At 40.0% G+C, this 27,294-nt stretch overlaps 1 protein-coding gene across 2 annotated transcripts in view; it reads right to left on the bottom strand.

Annotated features, from left to right (window-relative positions):
- Positions 1–11,653, bottom strand: part of dtnbp1b (dystrobrevin binding protein 1b) — a 42,229-nt gene extending 30,576 nt beyond the window's left edge. The window contains exon 1 of one of the 2 annotated variants that reach the window (XM_059556718.1): positions 11,405–11,653. In XM_059556718.1, coding sequence (XP_059412701.1) covers positions 11,405–11,447 — 43 coding nt within the window. In that variant the 5' untranslated portion in view covers positions 11,448–11,653. The remainder of the gene's footprint in view (positions 1–11,404) is intronic. The other variant, XM_059556719.1, reaches the window with a different exon arrangement.
- Positions 11,654–27,294: the final 15,641 nt, after the last annotated feature.

Genomic DNA, 27,294 nt, shown 5'->3' with positions numbered 1-27,294 from the left:
GTTATCAGTTCTTAGAAAATTAGGAAAAGTCATCAAGTATGTGACGTTAAATTTGTTTTTGAGCTATTTAAAGACTCTATCAAACTTCAAACAGATCATGGAAGTTGAGTGAGAATAGGAAAGGCATAATTAAAGAAGCTAGCAGGGTGACGTCCTCAGGATATATTGGACAGAATCATCTCATCTCAGAACGGTCTCTTCTTTAAACCTCTATGAGAGAGTCTGAGGTCCCAGGTCTCTGGTGTAGTCTTGTCTCATCTGTCTGCACTGGGAACTAGAGGTTTGGACTTGAATCAAATCACTATTCTGAGAACAGCTTGACTTGACATACACCAAACCCTTCAGGTCTGACCCGACTTCAGATCATGTGGAATAAGTCATTTTTAACAGTCCCAGATGGGAATTGTGTGCAGTGATTTGTTCAAAAGTTAGAGGGGACGAAAAAGCCTATTAGTGTGAAATGTCATTCAAAATAACTGATTTGCTGGTGACGTTTATTTGCATTATCCCAGCAAGCAAGTTAATCACGTCTGGACCTGTTTGATAGCAGCACTGAAAAACAGATTTACAGCCTACAATAACCAGCATTAGCTAGCTAATTATCTTCCATATTTCATTTCCATTTCATTTTGCAAATCACAATCATGGAACCCATTAATTCATGGCTATTCAATAACACATTTAGTATATGCCAATTACACAAATCCATTTTACACCAGTTTGCCTAGCTACACTGGCATTAGTTAATAATGTACAGTTTTATCATCATCATTATCATCATCTTCTTCTTCTTCTTCTTTAATAATAATAAATGCTGTAAATCTAATAATAATAAATCATACAACCCGAATTCCGGAAAAGTTGGGACGTTTTTTAAATTTTAATAAAATGAAAACTAAAGGAATTTCAAATCACATGAGCCAATATTTTATTCACAATAGAACATAGATAATGTAGCAAATGTTTAAACTGAGAAATTTTACACTTTTATCCACTTAATTAGCTCATTTAAAATTTAATGCCTGCTACAGGTCTCAAAAAAGTTGGCACGGGGGCAACAAATGGCTAAAAAAGCAAGCAGTTTTGAAAAGATTCAGCTGGGAGAACATTTAGTGATTAATTAAGTTAATTGATATCAGGTCTGTAACATGATTAGCTATAAAAGCTTTGTCTTAGAGAAGCAGAGTCTCTCAGAAGTAAAGATGGGCAGAGGCTCTCCAATCTGTGAAAGACTGCGTAAAAAAATTGTGGAAAACTTTAAAAACAATGTTCCTCAACGTCAAATTGCAAAGGCTTTGCAAATCTCATCATCTACAGTGCATAACATCATCAAAAGATTCAGAGAAACTGGAGAAATCTCTGTGCGTAAGGGACAAGGCCGGAGACCTTTATTGGATGCCCGTGGTCTTCGGGCTCTCAGACGACACTGCATCACTCATCGGCATGATTGTGTCAATGACATTACTAAATGGGCCCAGGAATACTTCCAGAAACCACTGTCGGTAAACACAATCCGCCGTGCCATCAGTAGATGCCAACTAAATCTCTATCATGCAAAAAGGAAGCCATATGTGAACATGGTCCAGAAGCGCCATCGTGTCCTGTGGGCCAAGGCTCATTTAAAATGGACTATTTCAAAGTGGAATAGTGTTTTATGGTCAGACGAGTCCAAATTTGACATTCTTGTTGGAAATCACGGACGCCGTGTCCTCCGGGCTAAAGAGGAGGGAGACCTTCCAGCATGTTATCAGCATTCAGTTCAAAAGCCAGCATCTCTGATGGTATGGGGGTGCATAAGTGCATACGGTATGGGCAGCTTGCATGTTTTGGAAGGCTCTGTGAATGCTGAAAGGTATATAAAGGTTTTAGAGCAACATATGCTTCCCTCCAAACAACGTCTATTTCAGGGAAGGCCTTGTTTATTTCAGCAGGACAATGCAAAACCACATACTGCAGCTATAACAACAGCATGGCTTCGTCGTAGAAGAGTCCGGGTGCTAACCTGGCCTGCCTGCAGTCCAGATCTTTCACCTATAGAGAACATTTGGCGCATCATTAAACGAAAAATACGTCAAAGACGACCACGAACTCTTCAGCAGCTGGAAATCTATATAAGGCAAGAATGGGACCAAATTCCAACAGCAAAACTCCAGCAACTCATAGCCTCAATGCCCAGACGTCTTCAAACTGTTTTGAAAAGAAAAGGAGATGCTACACCATGGTAAACATGCCCCGTCCCAACTATTTTGAGACCTGTAGCAGAAATCAAAATTGAAATGAGCTCATTTTGTGCATAAAATTGTAAACTTTCTCAGTTTAAACATTTGCTATGTTATCTATGTTCTATTGTGAATAAAATATTGGCTCATGTGATTTGAAAGTCTTTTAGTTTTCATTTTATTAAAATTTAAAAAACGTCCCAACTTTTCCGGAATTCGGGTTGTAAGTAATAATAACAATTCATGTGATAATACGATAATAAATTAATTGAAATCCAAACAAATAACAACAATTAAATCATAATAATTAACTCAATTATAGAAGTGATAAATGATCTTAAAAGTAAACAAATAATAACAGCAATAATGAATATATTAATAAATATGGTCAACTCAACAAAAATAATATTTTTATTTAAACTAAACAAACATAATAATGGATAGTATATATTTTATATAATTCATTAAGATTTGAAGGCCAATGTAAAAGCCTGATTATTTAAAACAAAACATAAATGACAACAATAATAGGGTCATAAATAATATTAAATAAGTATAATAACATTAATGACACATAAATAATTATAACAAAAATATATATTAAAATATAGTATGTAAACATAGTAATGAATATAGTAATATATTAATAAATTGTATTAAACCAGACAAATATTACTACTACTGCTGCTACTAATAGTAATAATAATATATGATATATAATATATTACATATTATATGATAATATAATATCCTGTGATATTATATACAAAAGTTGAAATGAATGAATGAATTGTGTATAATTAATTTTTTAGATCTGGAGGCCACCTAAAAGGCTTGACTCAATTAGACTAAAATATACAGAGGCTAAAGGCTTGATAACACAAAGTTTGTCACAAAAATTCAGTTGACTGAGTGAAAATTATCACTTATAGAAAAGGCTTTCTGACTTACTCTGATTAAAAATACTGTTAAAATAAACGTATTTGTTGCTAACACAATCTCTTAATAGCTCATATAATAGCTCATATAATTCACCCGAAGCAAAATATAAATTAGCACAGTATCATTCACATAACAGTTCTATTTTCTCCTTTTATACAGTATGAAGCTGCATATGGAATATGGGTCAGTCCCAGTTCAACTGTTATATCTAGACATCCGTGTGTGTCTTCTGCACACTCACACACATATAATTCCCTCAGAGTGAGTCCTCCTTTTGTGCTCTCAGCAACATCCAACGCCAATTAACAGCAGCACAGATCCTACATCAAAAAAACTTCCACATCTCATACTGAGCATCCTCATCCATTATTCCAAAATGTTTACATTCCCCTTCAACCTCCAGCGCCGTCAGCACACTTCACTGTTCACACTGAGGTTAAGTAGTTTGAGCAGCACAAGGCTGTTTTCCATCTGAGCACCTGTTTATCCAGGTGCTCTGTGAATGTGAGCGTGCTGCTGTGCCAAACTCCCTTGACTGTTTATTGTACATGTGTTAAGCAGCTTGACACTGAATGCTATTTTCCCATCACGACTGCTTCTGTAGCAATGTTGTAAAGACATTTAACCTACCTTTGTGTAAAGAACAAAGTTGTGCAACATGAGAGCTAATTAAGATTTGTGCCCTCCCCTTCAGTGACATTACATGCTTGCTTTGTTTGTTATAACTGGAGCATTTGTTATTGTTGTTATTGGTTGCTTACATGCAGTGTGCAATATATACTGTATACTTTGCTCAGTATTTACAAATATAGAAATGGTTTGAGAGCATAACTGTCACAATCCGGTCTCTGCTATCTGCCATCAGAGGGCTCCACTACCACTCAGTCTGTTTTCCACCGGACTCCATTTCCCATAATCCCATGCATAGGAATTGATTACAAACTCACCTGTTACCCATCAGTAGACTGTTTAAGCAGCACACACACACTCACGGCTAAGTGTTATATCCTGATTTCTTGTCCCCTTGTTTCCCTTGCCTTGCCTGACTTGTTTTTTGCTCTGCCTTGTTGTGTTTTTGACCTTGGACTGTTTACCTAGTGTTTCTGTGATTACTTGCTGCTTGCCCTGACCATTGCCCGTTTCTGGATTACTCTTTTTGTCTTGCCCTGTTCATTGTTGTTGGCTGGTGGATGACCCTGCTTGTTTTGACTACACTCTTTTTAAATAAAGCCTGCACATAGATCTCCAACATCGTTGTCACGCTGCCCTGTTACAATAAGGAGGGCCAGTTATGACATTCATAGTCTTCAATGGGAGTGCACAGGCTAAAGAGTTCTTAAAGTGTAACTAAACCCCTGCTCAGAGCCTGACTCCACCCACTGACAATATTTGAAAAGTGGGCAGATCACAGCGGAGATAGAGGGGACGAAACTAGGGCGGGGCTGAGCGAGAGCGGCGTGAACATGAGACCCGCAGTGACGGATTGATTGACAGCTGCTGTCAGAGACGCTAAAATGGAGAGTGACTGTAATGACGCAAGTAGCTTTGCAACAGAGCGATCATTTGAAGTAGAGGACTTTTCTCCCCCACTTTTACTTGAAGTGGAGGGTGTCGAGGTGTCTGACCATATCAGTTCGAGCCGCTGGCTCAAACTGCGGTCTTAACTCCCGCACCGTGTCGCTTTTCAGCGCGAGCTGTGTGGAGAAGCCCATTTCCACCTCCATTGCGTTGGAGAAGCAATCCCGTCTAAAACGCAGTTTGCACACTCAAGCTCTAGGCGGGAACTCACGGTCTTCCAGGCCAAATGCATGCAACCACTGGCGCTTAATTTTAAAGTCTTCTGGTAAACTATGCAGTTCAGCAGTGCTGTCGCAACTAGCAACACACCTCCGTACCATCCTGACCACTGTACTAAATACAGATAAATCTACGTTAACTTGAAGATCTAAATAACTATATAATTGCTATGCTAAATAGATACTATATTAGTCTATCCTGGTCGTTACCAATACTCGCAATTCCAGCTCCTGACTCACTACAGTGATTTTGATGGTTTTATACTGTCGAGGGCGTGGTAGCTCGTACCAAGGGGGGTGGTGAGCTGGAAACTGCTTACGTCACTTGCCACCGCAACATCCAATAAGAAAAATCAACTGCAGTAGCCACCGTTCAACCTGAAGAGGGCAGCACTCACACGTTTTTACACCATATATTGTAGAATTAAAACACTTTATACTCAAATGTCAAAAAAGTTACTCGAATCAATGAACAGCACTAATAAAGCCCCATTCTTATAGATCATTAACTAAAAAAAGTTGGTTTAGGGTTTAGTTACTCTTTAAAGTGCAATTTGCTTTTTCAATTCTCTGATTGGTGTAGATTCTCTGCAGAATCATGGGTAATGTAGTTTTTATCCGGAACTCTGATGCTAAACATGTTTATTTAATGGTTTACAAGGTATTGTTAAAAAAATAATTCCCCTATAGAGAAAATGAAGGGCTTTTTAATTTATTTTTTTACCTCAGAAACCGACTGCTGCAGTGTATGAACCATTGATATTATATTCATCACATCCTTCTTGACTCATTATATTTATTATTATTAGATTGGAGCATTAAGACATTTTTCCACAAAATTTGGTTTAAAAAGGCAAAATAATTATATATTTTTTTATTTGTGATATAATAACTGAACGCCATTTACTAAATTAAACTGGTTTCTTTATTATAATGAGAGAGTTCTGATTTGGTTGTGTTGCACATTCTCTATGCAACAGACAGCTTTGTTGATTATAACGGTAGCACTATAATCCTCAGAGAGGATCTAGCAGCCTGCTGATGAATAATGTGAGTCAGATCTGCTCTGCCACCTTAGGGATCTAGAGACAATCAAGACATACAAAACACTGAACAAAGTTTGTGACTCATAAAATTATATAGTAGGCCAGATACGATATTTGTACTGGATAAAGAAGATATAAGGGCCATTGATGTGACTCAATAAATAGAGAACTTGCACATTACAAAAAAAAAAGTTATAGAGTACACTAAACATAACAAACATATATATCCTTTTTATTAAGGAAATTTGACACTTTTATCTTTCTGTCAAAAATACTACTGTAAAAAAAACTCAGTGCAACCTCAAAGAACACACACACACACACCTCCAAATCCAATCCATGTCTCCAAACTGTCATCCTTATGAAATAATTGCAGTTCATCAACACAGAGCAAAGGCAGGAGGAGAGAGGGCTATACGTACAGCACACTACCAAATTAACACTACACTAATTTTTTCTGTCGCATGGTAATTTAAACACTATTAATATTTTATGTTCAAGCAAGGGGAACCCTGGCACACATAAATTAAAATGAAGCAATGAGGAGACAAACAAGAAGACTTTAGAGCCTGCTTTCTGTTGAATTCTGCTCAATATTCTTTAATCAGCACCTCTGTCATCTCACTGCCTGGCTGGCTTTAGCTGTCAGCAAAAACCGCTGTGTGTGAATCCACACTGTGAGCTATGATGCTGTTAATTGTTGTCAATGGAAAATGCTGAATTTGTTGAAGACATTAGTTATCCTTAAAATAATCATGTTTACTGGACAAATCTCAGTAGAAAAACTACATTACCCACTGCCCCGCCCCAGACCAATGTGCATCATCTGTCATTTCATACAGTCGATTGATGACTAATATGAGGCAGGGCAACAACTTATTGCATGATGGAGCCTAGAGAATATCCCTAAAATGCAAGATATGGGGCAAAATGCCCCTGTTTGAGATTGTGTCTCATATTTACATCACATAGTTAAGAAATATATCTGCTGATTGGCTTCATCACTATGTCTCCTCTCCACCAGTAAGCTGGTGTGTGGTGGCTGCAATCTTGTGCAATCTGTGTCTGGACCCACACAAGAACATGGACACACACTTGATCTTGTTTTATCATATGGCTTGCCTGTTCTTAATCTAGAGATATGTGACGCAGTGTTTTCTGACCATATGCCTGTTTTATTTGAGACTGCTCTTGCCTGTCATACAGTTAAACCTCGCGCTGCTGCACGGCGCTGTCGTATGATTAACCCTTCCACTGCTGTTCAGTTCTCGGTTGCGTTCAAACAGAACTCCATCACTCCCGAGTCTGTATTGCACACAGATGAGCTTTGCTCATGGTTTCACTCCACCTGCCAAACTGTTTTAGACACTGTGGCTCCATTAAAATCCAGGCAGCCTAAAACTAAATCTGAGCCCTGGTTAAATGACATGACTCGTGCCGCCAGACGTGAGTGCCGTAGAGCTGAGCGCAAGTGGAAGAAGGACAAACTGCAGGTGTCTCTTCAAATGTTAAGGGATTGCTGGCGTCATTACCAGAAAACTGTGAAAGATGCCAAAAGAAAACATTTCTCAGATATTATTCTGGCAAATTGTCACAAGCCTCGTGTTTTGTTTAACACCATTGACTCACTTTTAAATGCCCCGCAGAATGCTTGTATGGAAGCATCCCCTGTTATGTGTGAAAACTTCCTTTGCTTTTTTATTGATAAGGTCACTTCTATTAGGTCTCAAATTGTCCCTTCAGCTTCAGACCCTTCAATCTCTGTCCCCTGCTCGGCTGTCTTTGATCATTTTGAGCTGGTGACTTTTTCCTCTTTAGAGGAGGTTGTTGGTCATTTGAAGCCCTCAGGTTCTCCATATGATGCTGTCCCCCCTCGACTATTTAAGGAGGTTTTCCCCACTGTAGGATCATCTGTTGTAGCAGTTATAAATAGTAGTCTGACCTCGGGTGTGGTCCCTGAAATTTTAAAACATGCAGTAGTTCAACCTCTGATTAAAAAACCTGCTCTAGATCCGTCAGTTCTTGCTAATTTCAGGCCTATTTCCAAATTGCCTTTCCTTTCAAAAATCGTGGAGAAGATTGTGTACAGTCAACTATTGGCCTTTTTGGAAGAACATAATATACTAGAGGTTTTCCAGTCCGGTTTTAAGACCTTGCACAGCACCGAAACTGCTCTTTTAAGAGTTTTTAATGATATCTTTTTAGCTACTGACTCTGGTGACTGTGTTATCATTGTGCTTTTAGATCTAACTGCTGCATTTGACACAGTGGATCATGAAATATTGATTTCACGTTTAAGGCAGTGGGTTGGCATCAGTGGCATAGCACTGGATTGGTTTAGGTCATACTTAGCGGATCGAAATTTTTGTGTTAGCTTAGGTGACTCTGTATCCTCCTCTGCTCCTCTCTTGTGTGGGGTCCCACAGGGCTCAGTCCTCGGCCCTCTACTTTTCTCTATGTATTTGCTTCCACTTGGTTCCATACTTAGAAAGTATGGCATTTCATTCCACTGTTATGCAGATGACAGTCAGATTTATGTACCTCTTAAAAAGAAAAAGTATAACTCTGTTGGACAACTACTCAATTGTCTCGACGACATAAAGGCCTGGATGGCTCTAAACTTTTTAAATTTTAATGATAAAAAAACAGAAGTGATGGTTTTTGGAGGCACCACTGGGACCCCACCTGTAGATCTGGGCTCCTTAGCACCCTATATTAAACCTACTATCACAAACCTAGGAGTTAAAGTGGACCCTGAGCTTAAATTTGACAGTCAGATCAAAGCTGTTGTCAAATCAAGCTTCTTTCATTTAAGGCAGCTGGCCAAAATAAAGCCAATTCTGTCAAGACAACATTTTGAAACTGTTATCCACGCCTTTGTAACTACACGGCTGGACTACTGTAATTCACAATATGCGGGGGTTAGTGGGTCCTCCATCACCCGTCTCCAGATGATACAAAATGCAGCAGCACGTCTTTTAACGGGCACACGTAAACATGAGCACATTTCCCCTATTTTAGCTTCATTACACTGGCTGCCTATTCAATTTAGGATCCATTTTAAAATTCTGTTATTTGCTTTTAAATCACTAAATGGTCTTGCTCCGCCATACCTCTCTGAGCTTCTACACTCTTATAAACCCGTCCGCTCTCTCAGATCAGATGATCAGCTGCTCCTGACTGTGCCTAAAACTAAGCGTAAGCTCAGAGGGGACCGTGCCTTTGCTGTGTCTGCCCCTAAACTATGGAATGATCTGCCTTTGCATGTTAAGCAGGCCTCTTCTTTATCTGTTTTTAAAACCCTTCTTAAAACCCATCTTTTCTCTTTGGCTTTTGACACCTAGTAAGAAGTCGACTTTATTTACTTGATTCAATTTGTTACTTTGAATGCTTTTATTGTGTGGTTATAAATGGTACTTATGTTTATTTTATCTATTTTATTTTTATTTATTTATTTATTTTTCTGTACAGCACTTTGGTCAACTTTGGTTTTTGTAAAGTGCTTAACAAATAAAGTTGGTATGGTATGGTATGGTATGGTATGGGTGTTCTGGCGCAATATGGCTGCCGTCGCATCATCCAGGTGGATGCTTCACACTGGTGGTGGATGAGGAGATACCCCCTGACTATGTGAAGTGCTTTGAGTGCCTAGAAAAGTGCTATATAAATGTAAGGAATTATTATTATTATTATTATTATTAAATATCACATGAGCTTTAGGCTAAGTACGATATCACACGAGTGGAAATGTGATACTCATCTTATACAACAGTTCATTTAGAAGTTAATATTGTGTTATTTTATACACAATGTTGTCTGTTTTGCTCAATTTAGCCAACCAGAAGATAATGACAAAACAGAACTGTTCATCTCCAAGCAACCCACAGCAGCATTTTATTTCTTAATCCACGTTTTGATCTAAATGAATGGATTAAATAACTGACTTACTTCTTTGTGTCCAAACACTTGAAGAGACAAAATAACAATCACTTCTGATGCTGGTTGAAAACCAAAGTGGGCTGAGGGTCATTGAGAGCAGGTGGTTTGCGTAATTGAAGATATTCTGGGATGAGGTTTCCAGGGTCTGAAAGAGCCTTGACAGTACAGTAAATCGCATTCTGAGGAGGAGAGGCGGATGGGGGGATGGGTGGGGTCATCATAATAACGAGACTTAGAGAGCTCTCCTGCACTACTAATCAACATGAAAGCCAAACAGACTCAAAGGCAGTGGAAAAATGGCACATGGGGATGTGGGATTTTTTTTAATTTATGTGTGCGTGTGTGTGTGTGTGTGTGTGTGTGCACGATATCACAGTGCGTCTCAGTGTTCCATCAATACTCAGTACTCAAGTCCGTCCCCTGAGGATTCTCCCTCACACAGCTTTCACACTGACATATACATGCTGCTATTATTCCACTCACCGCCGCTCCAACATCTTCGCATGCAATGAAATATTAACAAAAGTTTTTTCTTGTGAAAAAATGCACTGGACAATGCTAGAAAGCTCCAGCTTGGAGACTCTAGTAACAGTGCTTTAAAGCAGCGCTTCTCAACTAATAAAAAATACAAACAATGCTGATGAATAAATGCCGTCTTATAAGCATACATTATTAGCATAACTAAATAATAAGGCTAATCAATGTTTACAAGATTGTGAAAATACTTTCCGTCATTGTTGACGTCAAAGGAGTTAGCAACACATTTGGTGATGCCAAAGGTTGTGCGTCCAATCAAATTCCATTGTATTTTGATGCAAATTCATCTGTATTTGGTAGAAGCTAGCCAAACTGTGCAGATGACAATATGAAGAGGTGTCATGACATTTCGTTAATTAAATAAAGATAAACACAGTTTTTGTTGACCACAGTGTTTTGGCCGATGAATTATTGGCTGCTGAGAGTTGGAAATCATCGAAATTTAAGATGCAAAATAATTTTGTATATTTCAGTTCATGATAATGTGAATACGTTTCAGCATTTGATTTAAGGACACATTTGTTTACTTTTGCATGATAAACTACATTCATTTTGGCTAGCCACCTTAAATCCAGTGTAAAATCTGGATCTGGATGCAAAAGCAATTTCAAAGAACCTCTGATTTAGTGCTGAAAGACACATCGCTAAGTGCAAGAAAGACCTATGCCTCCTTTCTCTCTTCCATCTTATTAAAACGCCATTAAGTGATTAAAAAACATCCAATATAATGAGACATTATATCACTCCACCCACTATTCCACCCTCCAATTGGAAACAAAACAAGCCAATTCCAGTAAACAACTGTTATCTGAAATCCTGATCAACAGCTGCTCTGTTCCAGCATGCACATCTTTAAACAACCCATGGAGAGTCACTGAAGCACTGCGGGTCAGAAGATACTTCATGAAAGAGAGACACTACTTACAGGAATCCCTCTTGCTGCCGCTGGCGGATCCTGGGGAAGACATCCCAGAGCCGCTGCTGAGTCTGACCGGGAGACTTGCAGTGGGAGTGTCGGAGTGTCGATTTTCGTTTACAGCACAGGCCACCCGCCACACATCCTGAACGTATAGACGAGCAGCACTGGAGGTTTAGAGACACACACACACACGGCCAGTGATGCTGTGGAGCAGTGCAGCATGCAGCAAGCACTTGGCTGTCTGATGGACCGAGAGGCAGAGCACCAGTGAGTAGTAGATAGGAATGTACCACTCAGCATCTCAGGAGGGGAACCACTCAGAGAGAGAAAGAGAGAGAGAGAGAGAGAGAGAGAGAGAGAGAGAGAGAGAGAGAGAGAGACTGCATTAATAGAGCATGGAAATCATGAATAGGAAGAGGAAGAAGAACACAGAAGATGACAGAGTGAGACCAACACTCTGCAGAAGATCTTCTTTTGTATTCCACAGAAGACAGAAATTTATACAGGTTTGGAATGGTATGAGGGTGAGTAAATGAAGACAGATTGTTTTTGGGTGAACTATTCCTTTAGTTCACATTTTTACATTCACACAGGTCAGGAAGTAATAAGTGACATGACATACAGCCAGGGGCGTCAGACTGGGGGTAAAACCAATACTGATTACCAGGGCCCCAAAGGAAGAGAGGGCCCTTGAAAAGTCTGGAATATATATTTTCAAGGGTGGGGGGGGGGTGCATTAGGACTGCCTATGCATAGGGCCTGGGATCTTGTGCAGCGCCCCTGCATACAGCCAAGTATTATGACCCATACTCAGAATTCGTGCTCTGCATTTACCCCATCCAAAGAGCACACACACACTGTGAACACACACCTGGAGCAGTGGGCAGCCATTTATGCTGTGGCTCCCGGGGAGCAGTTGGGGGTTTGGTGCCTTGCTCAAGGGCACCTCAGTCGTGGTATTTCCGGCCGAGACTCGAACCCACAACTTTAGGGTAAGACCAGTATATTTTAAGTCAGAATCGATTTTTAATATAATTGAGATAATATTATAGTATTTATTTATTTATTCATTGTTTTTTTAAAGTAAGTAAAATAAGAACTTTTTTTGTCTTATTTAGGATTTTTATATATTTCTGTCATGACAACTTGAAGAGTTTAGCATGGTTATTTACATGGCAATGTTAATGTGTTTAGTCTGGCAGAATAGTTATGCTGAGTGGTGTGAACGTGTATGAAATACTGCTGCTGCACATTTAACATATATGAAACAACCCCCATATATGACATACATGTCACCCCGTAGCAGATCTATACAGGTGGAGCTGGGGAAAGAGAAGGGCTTCTGAAGCTATTGTCTTAGTTACATTATATTTAACTATAATGGTACCTGTTGCACTTGAATAGTCTTTAATCAAGAAATGTTTTTTGGCAGCAGAAAGGTGTCATTTCAGCTTCCACCAGTAAGGTTGAACAATCTCATGCTAACCAGCAAAACCTTAAAAAAAAGAGTCTCAAGCATTGTAGAATTAAAACATGAGGAAATAACCGTCACACTCTTTAAATCACCCATTCACCAGATCACTCATGCACAAATTCAGTAGTTGTATTTATTTGTCAAAGGACCACACAAAAACTACATTTGCCAGTTAACAATAGCATCACAGTTTGAACAATGACAGCTGCCAGTATTGGATGGATAAGCTATTATTTTTCATCAAATATGAATGATACACTCTGGCAGTCAATATGAAGCTAATTAGATATCATAACGAATACATGTAATTGGTTTGAGAGGCAGGGAGCCGCAGCTCCTCTTGATTGCCTCTCCAAATGATTGGACGCCAACTGTATTGCCATCCCAGAGTAAATCATCTGAGAGCTCAATAAGCAGAAGATTAGATTAGCACAGCTAAACACAAATCTGTTGTTATTCAAGACAGTCCTGTACATAAAGCAGATAACTTTATTAAAAACAAAGAGAAAATAGCGCTTTGTACTTTGTATTAGATTAATATATTTGGCAGATGCCAATAACATGTACTGATAAATTTTGTACAGTAAGACCTGCAATTTGAGTATTAAAGGAATAGGTCATCCAAAAATAAAAAAGTTGCTGAAGAATTTAGGTGAGTAATGAAGTAGGTGAGAAATGTAGGTGAGTTTGTTTCTTCATCAGAACAGATTTTGAGAAATTTAGAATTACATCACTTGCTCACCAGTGGACCCTCTGCAGTGAATGGGTGCCGTCAGAACGAGAGTTTAAATAGCCAGTAAAAACATCACAATAATCCACAAGTTATCCAGACCATTTTAGTCCATCAGTTTATATTTTGTGAAGTGAAAAGCTGTGTTTTTGTTAAGAAACAAAACAATCATTAAGACTTTAAACTGCTGCTTTTGGCCAAAATACCAGTCCATAACCCATTACAAAGCTTCCACCAGTAAAAAAAATAAAATAAAATCAATTCCTTTCACATCAAAATCCACAGATTTATTTAGAACTGTTTAAGACTGTTTTCAGTTGTAAATGGTGCTTGATCTATGCATATTTCTCTCCTGATTCAGATGAGACTTTTTTATTATTATTACCAGCAAAAGTAATATTATGGATAGAGGACTCAGAAAACAGCGGTTCTTAATGACGGATTTGTTTCTTAAAACACAAAGCTTTTCACTTCAGAAGACATGGTGTGAATTACTTGTGGATTACTGTGATGTTTTAACCAACTGTTTGGACAGTATCCACTGGTGAACAATAAGGGTCAATACACTTTCAGCAGATTTTTATTTTTGGTCAAACTATACTTTTAAGAAATGAAATAAATTTAGATTGTATGTTGAATTTAAAAATACATTCCTAACAAGCCCTTAAAGTCATTTAAGATTATAGTAAGCAAGAGTCATTTGTGAGAAGCACATACCTGTAAATTCACGATTCACTCAAACTAATCCCTTCAGCTGCGGAAAAATCCACGTCTGCAGGAATGCTGCACTGCATACAAAAGCAATGCCTCTCAATCACCATAACGTCAATAGTGACCTCAGTAGCTATGATTCTGAGTCGCCTTTAGGTGCAGCCCACATTAAAGTCTGCAGCACTTGCATTGATAGCATTATAATACTGCTGATCTCAGAAGGATCTGGGATACATATTAAACCTAAGGTTTAGCAAAGCAAAGGTTTTTAGGTAACATGATATCATACAATGTAGAGCAGTCATGCTAGCATTGGGTGCCAATTCATTTGGAATATGTAGCAAATTAGAACAAGAAATCGTGTTTTTAGTTGAATGGCTCATTATAACTTGTTTTCCAGACGAAACATTCCCCTTCAAGTGCTGCTTTATACAAATCACTAGTGTGATCCAGTCAGGCTTTTTAGATTTAGCAACCAAAATAACTTGATTTTGTTGGCTGTATTCTGGTGTCTGTCTTGTGGAGAGCGCAGAAATGTGATCAACCACACTGTATTTCTAGAGATCAAAGGGCTGGAAAACACAGTCTAACTGGTTCCTAAACGTTTAGCCTCATGATGGACATTGACAGACACTTTTGATCAACTACAACCCCCCAGCCATCCATCCACATAAATACTGTGGCTAAATCTATTATTCATATACAGTATAGCTGCAAGAAGAAGTATAAGATAACATTTAGTAAGTTAATATTTCAGTCTGATTTTCATCATGCCATCATAGTTTTTATCGTAGCATGACAGCATAAACAAAATGTGAAAGGAGCATAGTTCTGCATAAAATAAATCAAACTTGATGTCAAATGTTTTTCAAATAATATATTTTAATAGAAATTTTAAATTAATATTAAAGTAAACACTTTAATAATTTAAACACTGCTGGGGCACGGAGGAGAATGAGCTCGTCATTGGACTCGTCATGGACTTTCCCTTTCACACTTGTAATGGCGGCGGACAAGAGAGAACCTCGGGAGGATGATGTTATATCTTTAACACTTTCTGATACTGAGGTTAGTGCTCTGCTTGGTTTTTACCCAGGAAAAGCAGGAAATATTTGAGGATGGTGATGAAGCTGAGGCTGAGCCTTCCCAATTCACCTGCCCTGCGTATGTAGAGCTGTTGGAGGTTATGGATCACGCCACGGCAAGGTTAGACTTGCCATGAAAGTGCGCTAACAAGGTGACGCCGTGAGGCCGCCTTGATGAGCATTATCTTTCTGACCATAGCCCTCCAGCTCAGGTGAGCCTTCCATTTCTGCCTGATCTCCATACAGAGATTGAAAAGAAATGAAAGAGGCCGTTTTCTTCTCGCATCCATCGGTTTTTGGCATAAGAGTTATACCTACAGTATATTGAGGCGATGCGCGAAAACAGCTATGAGATGATGCCCCCTGTAGAAAGAGCTTTCTTTCTGCTGAGGAGACATCCTCTCTTAATCTCCTTCCTTGCCATTTGAGCCCTTTCAAGAAATACATCTCGCTTAAATGGCAAGACATACGCAGTAGCAGGTCAGGCTGTGGCTTTATTATCACACGATGGTGGTGTTTCAAGCAATTCAGACTGATCTGCTCTGGACAGAGGCGAGGGCCTTTTTCCTGATCAGGTAGCCAAGCTGCGCCGCAACACAGATCTCTCTCCAGGCTACCAAGCAGGACGCCTCTGCCATGGGCAGGACTATGGGGACCATGGTGGTAATGGAGAGACATCTGTGGATGAACCTGGCAGACATCGGGAAGAAAGCTCCGCTGCCTTCAGATCCTTCATTCCACGAATGTCCAGGTCTGAGCCCAAACAACATAGGTGTCCTGGCCTGTCTCGATCTGAGGATCAAAGATGGGCACAGAAGGCTAGTGTTGCGAGGGGTAACATGGCAGGCAGGATTCTCGTCTGAATCAGAGCGATACCTAGGTATCTACTTGTTCCCTTTAGGGATTTTTAACTTCTGCTTTTATCCTCCCCTTCCTAATTCCTCTGTAACAACCAGCTCTCCACCTGATCGAGGTTAGGTGGATACCTCTCACATAACAGTTGCCAGTGCTGAACCTATAATGTTTTGGCTGGTTCTATGTTCATAGCAACCACCTTACTGATGGTCCGGACTAAAAGGAGGTGCCCCTTGAGCGGGGCTCCAGCGCAGGAGGGTGGGTGAGTATGTAACCCTTTCTGTGTATACTTATGTGTATTAAATTGCTGGTGTTTCTGTGAAAAATCTGTGAGTTTCCTTTTCAGTGCTCAGTTACAGTGTTTACTAAACACTTGTCAGCACCAGCCATCCGGCCTCATGTTCCGGTATTAGGCAGCTGAGATCACAGGTTTCTGCAGGAGCCTCCTTGATCTTCAGGCCTGGCACAGCACTGCAAGGGATTCCATGGATGTCCGGCCAGGTCACCCTGAGGGGTCTCCTGGCCGCTTAGTTGTGCTGTCACATCCAGTGGGAAGTGTAGGTGACAGTTACAGAAGTCTTCTTGTATATGCTTCCTCAAGTGAAATTTGAGCTCTCCCGTGCGGTTCAGCGCCTCTGCAATGCTTAGGAACCTTTTAGATACACACGCTAATCTCTGTGTACCTTCTGAAAACCACATGGTGGTCAGTGTGCACGTGAACACTTTGCGCACTTTCTAAAATCCACATAAGTGGTAAGTTTGCACGCAAGACTCTGTGCACTTTCTGAAATCCTGTATGGTAAGGGTTACGGACTCCGCCCCGTTCCCTTTCTTGAGATGATTAGACCTTGGTTCCTTGGGCTCCATTCGGCCATTCGTGTATTTGTTCATACTCTTCAAGCATTGCATCCCTCAACATGAGGGGCTATTTGGGCAATTCTCGTGGTAGTTTAGCAGCGATTCCCCTTTTCCAAGAAGGGTCGCCTATGAGCGGGCTACTCTGAATTCGGAGTTCTCCTCTCATATGAGACATCTCATTTTTCCCAAGAGCGCTCCAGCATTTTTTCCACAGATCGAGTTGATGACTCTCAAACATACTGTTTTGAGATGCACCATTCCATCTATGAGCTGCTCTATCAGAGTGCCACAAGAGCCCATCCTTAAGAACAGTTTTGAATATCCAGGCTATGGTAAGTGTGCACGTGAAGTCTTTGCACACTTTCTGAAATGCACACTGTGGTAAGGTCGCACGCTAGTATTCTATGTTCTTTCTAAAATCCTTTATGGTGAGGGCTTCACGCGGTTGCTTCGTGCCCTTTCTTGAGTTGGTAAAAGTCCCGTTCATCTTGGGTGCCACTCCACCTATGTATCCTCAGATACCTATCTAAACAGGGTGTTGCTACTAGGGATCTGTTGAGACAGCTCCTTCAGCAAGCTTACGCGAAAGCAAGCGGTAGCCCCTGTGACAGGCAAGATTTGGTATAAAATGCTAGGTTCTTAGCCGTATCCCTTTAACCTCTTAGCCAGCACCCCGACGCCCTCGTCCTGAAAACCCCTAAACTCACACGTGTTAGTGTTTATGAATAGATTAAATGAAACGTGACAAATTTAATCTTGACAAACTATGTATCATTATAAAGATCTAAGCCTCAAGCATCGACGACAGATCACTGTTTTTCAATGGAAAGCTTATAAAGACTGTATTTGCTACATTTTTCTGTAAGCAGTACACATACAAACATGAACAATGGAAACGCTGTACATACCAGGGGCCTCATTTATAAAGCGTGCGTACGCACAAAACGGGGCTGGAAACGTACGTACGCCAGTTCCCACGCAAAGGTTGTGATCTATAAAAAACAAACTTGACGGGAGAATGTGCGCACCTTTAAGCAAACTTTGAGCCGTGCGTACGCACATTCTGGAGACAAAGGGAATTGGCGACACCGATGGTGAGGTCGTGAACTGAAGTTAGATTGTAGAAAATAAATGTGAGAAGAACGATTATAAGAATGAATGACATTTAATTTTCACTCCATTTCATACGTTATATCCACATTATCATGAAGATTAAATCCAACAGTGTTATTTGTGCCGATTGTTTTAGGCTATATACATCTAGTAAAATCCAAACGTAATTCAAAATGTATTAAAAGTAAAATAAAATAATAATCAGCGCTGCCTTACAGTCACATTGTCCACAACGGGAGCACAGGAGGACATGGCGCGATACATGTGATAGCCTACAGAATAGCATGAAATACCCTTTTATTAGAGAACTGCAGAACACAGTGTAAAAAGGAAATATTTTCCTTAATGTACATAGCCTATATCATAAAATGTCAAAGTCTGCAAATACAGTCATGAAGCACAATCGCTACTCATCATCGGTCCTAACTATTACGGTGTTCATTACAAAACCGTCAAGAAGCATGTGTTCACTATAACATTTTCGTCTTAAATTTTCGCCCACAAATTAATTAAGTGATTTTGTCAAGGTGTTAACGATCAGTCTATTTGCTAGAAACATATAAATTCTCCGGTGACCCGGGTATGTAATGCTTCATGATGGCACTCCTGGCACTGTTGGAGGATTACGCTAATGGCAGAATAAGGAGAGAACGAGTTTTCAGGGACCATGATGATTTCCTGGCCCATGATGATGACTGGCTAATAAGCCGATTTAGATTCCCTAGAGCTGTGCTCTTGGATCTATGTGCTGAATTGGGTCCAGTATTAGAGAGGGCAACACGCCGGAACCATGCCATCCCAGTCCAAATACAAGTCCTCACCACTCTGGGGTTCTTGGCAACCGGCTGTTTCCAGCGGGAATTGGCAGACAGGTAAATTAATAATATAAAAAAACTATAAGTAATCCTCAAATTTGTCTCTAAGACCTTTTTGTATATGAAATAATTCTATTGGAATCTATCATCTCACCCTATAGGTCTGGTATATCACAGCCGTCCCTGAGTGCCATAATATCTGTCGTTTTAAATGGTATACTTAATATGGTTAGTCGATACATCAGGTTCCCCTACACTGTGCGAGAACAGGCCGAAATTAAAACGCAATTTGCAGCAATGTCTGGTTTCCCAAATGTAATCGGCGCAATTGACTGCACTCATGTTGCTATAAGGGCACCATCTGAAAATGAATTTGCTTATGTTAATAGAAAGCATGTGCATTCTATTAATGTGCAAATCATATGTGACTCCAACATGACCCTCACAAACATTGTGGCACGCTGGCCTGGTTCAACACATGATTCCTTTATCTTGACACATAGCAGTGTAGGGAACAGACTAAATGCAGGCGCAGTACGTGATGGCTGGCTTCTTGGTGAGTTTAACAATATTAAAAAGTAGAAACTGTAACAATTTTGTTTTTAATATAATTATAACCTGCAGGCGACAGTGGCTAACCCCTGAGACGCTGGCTCCTCACCCCATTTTTAAACCCGCAGAGCGCAGAGGAAACCCATTATAACGAGGTCCACTCTCGTGCCCGCGCAGTTGTGGAGCGTGCCATCGGCATCCTGAAATGCAGATGGCGTGCTCTGGATGCCTCGGGTGGCAGACTTTTATACCATCCAGCAAAAGTGTGCAAGATTGTCAGGGCGTGTGGTGTTTTGCACAATATAGCACTGAGAAACGGTATTCCTCTCCCTCCTGATCTCCCTCTACCCCAGCATTACGACCCCGAGCCACAGCCCCCTGGCCGACAAGAGGGATATCAACGAGGTGCAAGAATCCGTGAGGATGTCATGCGGCGTTTGTAAAGAAAGACAAAACTCAAGGTTCATGTTTTAACTGCATCTTTTAATGATTGTGCAATTTCTTGCATCACTTCTCTCATCTGCAACCCTGTTGACAGCGTTTATTGTCTCTCGCTGTAACTGCAGGACTGCGTCAGTGAGTACCCGACCACTTTTGGACGTGCCAGACGCAGAAGGGGCACTGCTTTGAGCCGGACGCTGTGCATCTGCATCTGAGAACCCCTCACCCTGAACCTCCTGTTGATTTACAGCTTCAGACTCCGGAAGGACTGGAGGACAAACAATTGGCAACATTTATCCATTTATCACCCCACACACTCAAATGTACAGCGTTAATGATTAAAAATCGGTTTAACCTTGCTCCTCTGTGGTTTCAGTCACGTCAGTGTCTCCCTCCTTTTCCGACACAATACCACACACGCTGACCTCCCCAATTATAGCCGCGATTTTGCTGTCCACTGATGTGAGATCAGCTGTACATGGGCCCCCACCAGTTGCAGCCACGCTCTGGCGGTGGGAGGACAGTTTTCTCTTTGCCTCCACCTTGAATGAATGAGAATCTTTATTTCACATATTTTGCATACTGTAAGCACATGTAAATAAAACTTTTTGAAAATCAATATTGCTATTTATATAGGTATATAGCCTAATAAAACACAAATGTAATATGTTGGTAAAAAAAAAATTTGTATACCTTCAGGTCGGACCATTTTTTCTTTAATTCTGCAACTGTCCGTTCTGTCCCACTGACACAATTGACGGCAGAAGCAATACTTTGCCACTCGCACTGCTTCATTTTATTAGTGACCCCACTGCTGTGGCCACCAAATAACACAGTTTTCCGAGCCTTCACCTCCCCTACAAGTGTTTCAATCTCAGTATCTGAGAAATTACGTTTTTTTCCTCTTTTCTCACCTGTCGCCATTATTAAAATTAGGCTAACAGAAATGCACGTTTTCACTTTCTTGGATTAATTAATTGGCGGGTCGCATGCCAGTTTTCCAGGTATATATGGGATTCCACTCTCATTTACATGCTGATCAGCAATCATGAGGTGATTTGCATTGACTATTTATGGTTAAAAATGGGCGTGTACAGGGCGGGATATGAGGCTGGTTCACGTACGCACATCTGCGGGTGATCTGTGATTTATAAAGGGAACATTGCTTACAGGTGTGCGTACGCACGGTTTTATAAATCGGAATATTTTTTGGCGTACGCCATTTTTGGCTTTTGGGCGCACGTAAACTTTTAGTAAAGATCCTACGCATAGTTTTATAAATGAGACCCCTGATCCGTCGTAATAACGAGTCATAAACACATCCACAACTGTAAATCCCGGTTTAGTTAGAAAGGTAAGGGTCCACTGAACGACATCTCACGTTTCAGTTCTTCAGCGACAGAACTGTTTGCGTCCGTTATGGAATAACTCACGGTCGGAAACTGCGTCTTGGTAGTAAAAAAATAGCATGGTTTTGCAGCGTACAGTGTCACAAACAGAATGAGACGTTCCACCAGAAAAAAGAATGAATGAAAGATAGGAGAAAGATAGTATATTTGAATTTTGGCGCTCCCTCCTGAGGGCTCTTGACGCGCTCTGACGCACCTGTCAGCTGATGGAGGCGGAACTTATAGCAATCGCCTTTTTCTTTGTTTGTTTTATTTTTCAACAGTTTTTATATATGTGAGAGTGTGTTTTATGTTGAATGTGAATGTATCTGCATGATTACCATCTGTTCGAGTGCAAATCAGCCCAAATCAGCTCGCTATTACTGAATGGTCACGGCTATCAAAGTGAACGCGTCTATATGAATAGAGAGAGTGGATTATTTACTTTTATGGCACATTTGTGTTATTACCATTTGTATAAGTGGCCATCAGCACTTATTTGCATCGTAATTCATTGTAAATGCTGCATTTCTAGCAATCTCAGGATTTTCTGTAATTGGCAAACAAAGTTAAATATTTTTTTATTTTTCTTATTATTCTTATTTTTCTTACTCAAATTATTCTTATTGTATTTTTCTAGTGCTCAAATAAATCACTTATATGATGTCTTAGTTTCTGTCTAGTGTTTTATAATTGAAAAAACTATGCAGTGGTATGTTTACTGACTAAATAGTTTGTAGAAGCCTTCAATACTATTGGGAAATATATTTTCTTAAATTTGGGGGGTGGGGGGTCTAGACATAGTCTTAGTCTCATTTTTCATGATATCTTATTCAGATTTGAAATAGAAACTCATGAGACATGTGGCTTTCAACCCATTACTTTTCTAGATTGCTCCAGGACTCATTTCATATATTTTTATATCAAATAAAAAAATATTTAAGTGTGGTAAAAAAAGAAAATTCAAGGCACTTCAGTGTCTATAACTTTTAATATTTTTGAGCATTATCAAATCTGGTTTTGTAACACACTGAAGTAGGAAACTGTTACAATTATAAGTTAGGTAGAGCACTTTCAGCTGTGAGTCCCATAATGGGGGGTGCTGGCTAACAGGTTAAAGGAATCTTTCCTGATTTCAAGCCTTCAGTTCTACCCCGGGCCAAGGCCCTAACAATTAAGTTGGGTATGTAGCTTAGGCCTTTGGCAATAAGGGGTACTGTCACAGGGGCATCCCCCATGGAAATGGTAGATTTGGTACTTAATGTTTGCCTTGATTTTGGCCTGCACTCCCCTCAGCATGATGGCGTGGGTATACTGTTCCCTATAGCGACCCCTAGAGGACGCAGTTCGAAGTTCCCTCGAAAGAGAACGTCTCAGGTTACGAATATAACTATGGTTCCCTGAGTAGGGAACGAGACACTGCATCCTCTAGCTCCCTGTCATGCTTCAGATGCAATCTTTAGACGAAGAAGTGAATGACATGTTCTCCCGGTGCCTGTTTTAGTCGTGCCGGTAGTGACGTCAGAGGCTGTCGCCGGCCAACAAGTTGGTGCTTTTTCAATGTATGCTTCAGACACGGGTCACGAAAAGTGTTCCCCATAGTGACCCCTAGAGGACGCAGTGTCCTACTCAGGGAACCATGGTTACATTCGTAACCTGAGATGTTTTATTGTAGCTTTTAACAATAAATTACTATTTTATATATAAACATTTCATCATCAGTTTATAATTTTAAAATGTTTTCTTTTTTCTTTTTCTTTTAGATAAATTGAAAAAGTGGAAAATTTAAAGAATTTAAATTTAAACTCACATGTCTTTATTTATTATAAATTTTAAGTGCTGGTATTTTTAACAGTACTTAAATATTGTGTATGTAAGTATTTTATGTTCGCAGTCACATAAATAAAATGCATGTGTCAAAACAGAATTTTAAAATATCAATTTTTTTATTTATTAAGTTAATTTACTGAATTTATTAAATTTTCATAGCATTGATATAAATAAAATATTAAATTATATTTTTAATACATTTAGCAAATTAATTATAAATACTCTTAAAGACATCATGAAATCAAAACCAAAAATTATAATTTTTTAATTCAATATTGCATTGTTTATTATACATCATCCATGCACATCATTATAGTTTGTTTTGTTTTGTTTTTTTATCCTCTCCCTCTTGCAGTGACATGTTTTCTCTATCCCAATGACCTGTGACAACATGTGTCACTCAAATGAGCAATAGTAAACCTCAAAGATATAACAATCCAATCAATTCTATATGGACCAAAATAAATCCCACCCTACTTTTTTTTTTTCTCTCATTCGAAAAGCTGCTTCACTCTGATATAAGACAAGAACTTCCCTTTCATGCTGACTTTAAATACTACCTGCAGACATGACCAAAGTTTATACAGGAAACATATTGAATCACTATATTATTTGAATTAAATAATTATTTATTAATAATTGGGCCCCAATGCTTGAATCCATACACAAAGAGAAACTGTTTGTGCACATAAGAAAACTCACTTCTAGCCAACACAACTGAAATATGACTGATGAGGTGCAGTACTTTTTCACAATCATCTGTTCTGGCCGGTAACTGCGCTGAGCTCATACTCCAGCCGTACACGTGTGCCAGATCAGCAAACTCGATTACTGGACTCTTTTTCCTTTTCTCATTAAAACAAGAGTTGACAAGTGTACATTCTGTGTGTAATGAGGCATGATACTGTTTGCCTTTGAACATTTTACCCAGGGGAATGAACCATTGAGCTCTCAGCTGATCATGTACTCTTTTTCAACTGTGTAATTTACTCCTTCACTCGCTCCATTGACATGATACCCGTACATGCGTTGAAATTACCTCCAAATGTAGGTACAGAACTTTCATTCACAGCAGTTCATCCGTTTATTCCGTCTGTGACCTGAATTCTTTCAGATACTGTATATCAAATAGGCTGATGTTAACAATGGTGAGTTTTATTATGTGGAAGAGCTTTATAAGCTTCTGAAGATAAAGCACATCTCTCTGTTCTTCCTCAGTAGGGAGATTAAGAAACAGAAAAGCTGCATGCACTTGACATTTGACTGTGTAATTTAAGGGTCCGGTTCAGCACCATAGACCTCTGGGCATGTTTGATGTCAGAATGTGTTAGCTGTCAAGGTCAATATACATAGATTAGCATTCAAATATGATGCAGGCTTAAGCATGAGGTTGATGGGGAAATGTGAGTCTCCTATTACAGCAGTGATGTCTCCCAGTGGAACCACAACTAAGTTTTGCCAAAGTTTTGCCAAAAATCTAATAGGAAAAAAATAAACTACAGCATATATACTTTAGTTATAAATGTAGTTCATATAAGTTATATTGAAAATACTTTGTTTTCGTTTTAAATAAATTATATTTCTGCTTAAAAGACCATTAGTAAAATGCAGTAAAATACATTTAAATAATTATGATGGTGATAAATCTTTGCTTATTATTGCTTATATTACTGATCTATATATATAATGGTTTATGTATATTGATAAAGTACACAGAATAATTGTCACAAATTGTGTCGGAGGGATGACATGGAGATGCGGATCAAAGTGACATGCTTTAATGAGATCCAGAAAAAGGGTTAATCCACACTAGGAATGGCTGAAGACATTAGAGACCCAACCAAGACAGACAGCACAGACTGGGACTTACAATGCATGGGGAAATAACAAGACACACCTGGTTCAAATGACAATCAAATATGAGGGTAAACTAGGTCACAGAGAGCACAAGGGGAGGAAAACACACACACACAGACAGTATAGGGGCGTGACAGTTCGCTCCCCTTCCCGGATTGCACATCCTCGCATCGCAGGAACAACAAAGGAAGGGACAGGTGGGAACTCTGGAGAAGGCTTGGGTGGAGGACAGACACCCGGGAGGAGGATGGCAAACAGAGTCCAGGGTGGAGGCAACGGAGGGAGGAGCCAATGTGGACCAGATGAAGGGAGGAACCAGATGGAGGGAGGAGACAGAAGGAGCCAGGGCAGACCAGATGGAGAGAGGAACCAGGGTGGACCAAACAAAAGGAGGAGCCAGGGAGGATACAGGAGGGACTTGGCGCAGGCACATACAGGCGGGACCCAGGCCAAAGCCATGAACGTGACCCACTGAGGAGCCGACGGAGGGAGGAGCCATGGTGGAGGAAGGGCTGACCTACTCCAGGGGGCCAACCAATGGTGGTGGAGCAGGTGGAGGAGGAGCCTGAGGTGGAGACAGAGAGCCGAAGGGTGATGGGGAGCAGATAGCTCAGGTGACTGAGGCGGAGGCAGGGATCTGGAAGGCCCTAGTGGAGCTGGAGCGACAGAGGACCGAGGATGGAGCTGAAGGGAAGGAGGAACCTGACAGAGCCGGAGGGACAGAGGGACGAGGTGCAGCAGAAAAAGATGCACAACCAACCGAGAGAACCGCAGCCTCAGGAGGATTGTCAAGCAAAATCGATTCAAGAATTTAAATGAACTTCACAAGGAATGGACTGAGGCTGGGGTCAAGGCATCAAGAGCCACCACACACAGATGTGTCAAGGAATTTGCTGAACCACAGACAACGTCAGAGGCATCTTACCTGGGCTAAAGAGAAGAAGAAATGGACTGTTGCCCAGTGGTCCAAAGTCCTCTTCTCAGATGAGAGCACGTTTTGTATTTAATTTGGAAACCAAGGTCCTAGAGTCTGGAGGAAGGGTGGAGAAGCTCATAGACCAAGTTGCTTGAAGTCCAGTGTTAAGTTTCCACAGTCTGTGATGATTTGGGGTGCAATGATATCTGCTGGTGTTGGTCCATTGTGTTTTTTGAAAACCAAAGTCACTGCATCCATCTACCAAGAAATTTTGGAGTACATGCTTCCTTCTGCTGACCAGCTTTTTGAAAATGCTGATTTCATTTTCCAGCAGGATTTGGCACCTGCCCACACTGCCAAAATGACCAAAAGTTGGTTAAATAACCATGGTGTAAGTGTGCTTGACTGGCCAGCAAACTCACCAGACCTGAACCCCAGAGATAATCTGAGATGACCTGAGTCTGAGGTGAATTGGTGGGATCACGAATAAAAGAACAAAAGACTTAAACTACTTCATGTGTGTGTGTGTGTGTGTGTGTGTGTGTGTGTGTGTGTGTGTGTGTGTGTGTGTGTTTTATATATATATATATATATATATATATAATACCATGACTGAGTTGCCTTTGAGCAAGGCACCGAACCCCTGGGTGCTGCAGCATAAATGGCTGCCCACTGCTCCAGGTGTGTGTTCACAGTGTGTGTGCACTTTGGATGGGTCAAATGCAGAGCATGAGTTCTGAGTATGGGTCACCATACTTGGCTGTATGTCACATCACTTTCACTTTTGTAAATGTATTATTTCATATATTGCATTATGCTTAATATATTGCATTATACTATCCAGTATGCTCCCATATATTTTTGTTTTGCAGGGTTTACTGTTCTTTTAAACTGTGTTTTTGTTAATGTCTTAATTATTTTAAAAAGCGTGCTATATTCAAATATTGCACAAAACATAATGCATTAATGTTTTGTGCAATCATTGAATACTGCATGGTTTTTAATAAAACATGCACTTTGTGAAATATTTGTAGAAAAATGCATGCTCTATTTAATGTGTGCAATAATGAAAATGTGCACTCTGTCAAATAGTCATATAAAGGTTGCTCTTTATGTAATACTGCATGCTTTTTAATATTTGCTTATGAATAATGCATTCTCTGTAACATTTGTCGTAAAATGCATGTTCTATTTACTATAGTATGTGTAAAATTATGCAAATCTGTACTGTCTAGTAGTCCTATAATGCTTGCTCTTTGTGAAATATTTGT

This window comes from Carassius carassius, chromosome 8, assembly GCF_963082965.1.
Source record: "Carassius carassius chromosome 8, fCarCar2.1, whole genome shotgun sequence".
Classification (NCBI taxonomy): Eukaryota; Metazoa; Chordata; class Actinopteri; order Cypriniformes; family Cyprinidae; genus Carassius; species Carassius carassius.
Note: the sequence above shows the minus strand (reverse complement) of the source record. Positions and strands in the feature narration are given on the sequence as shown.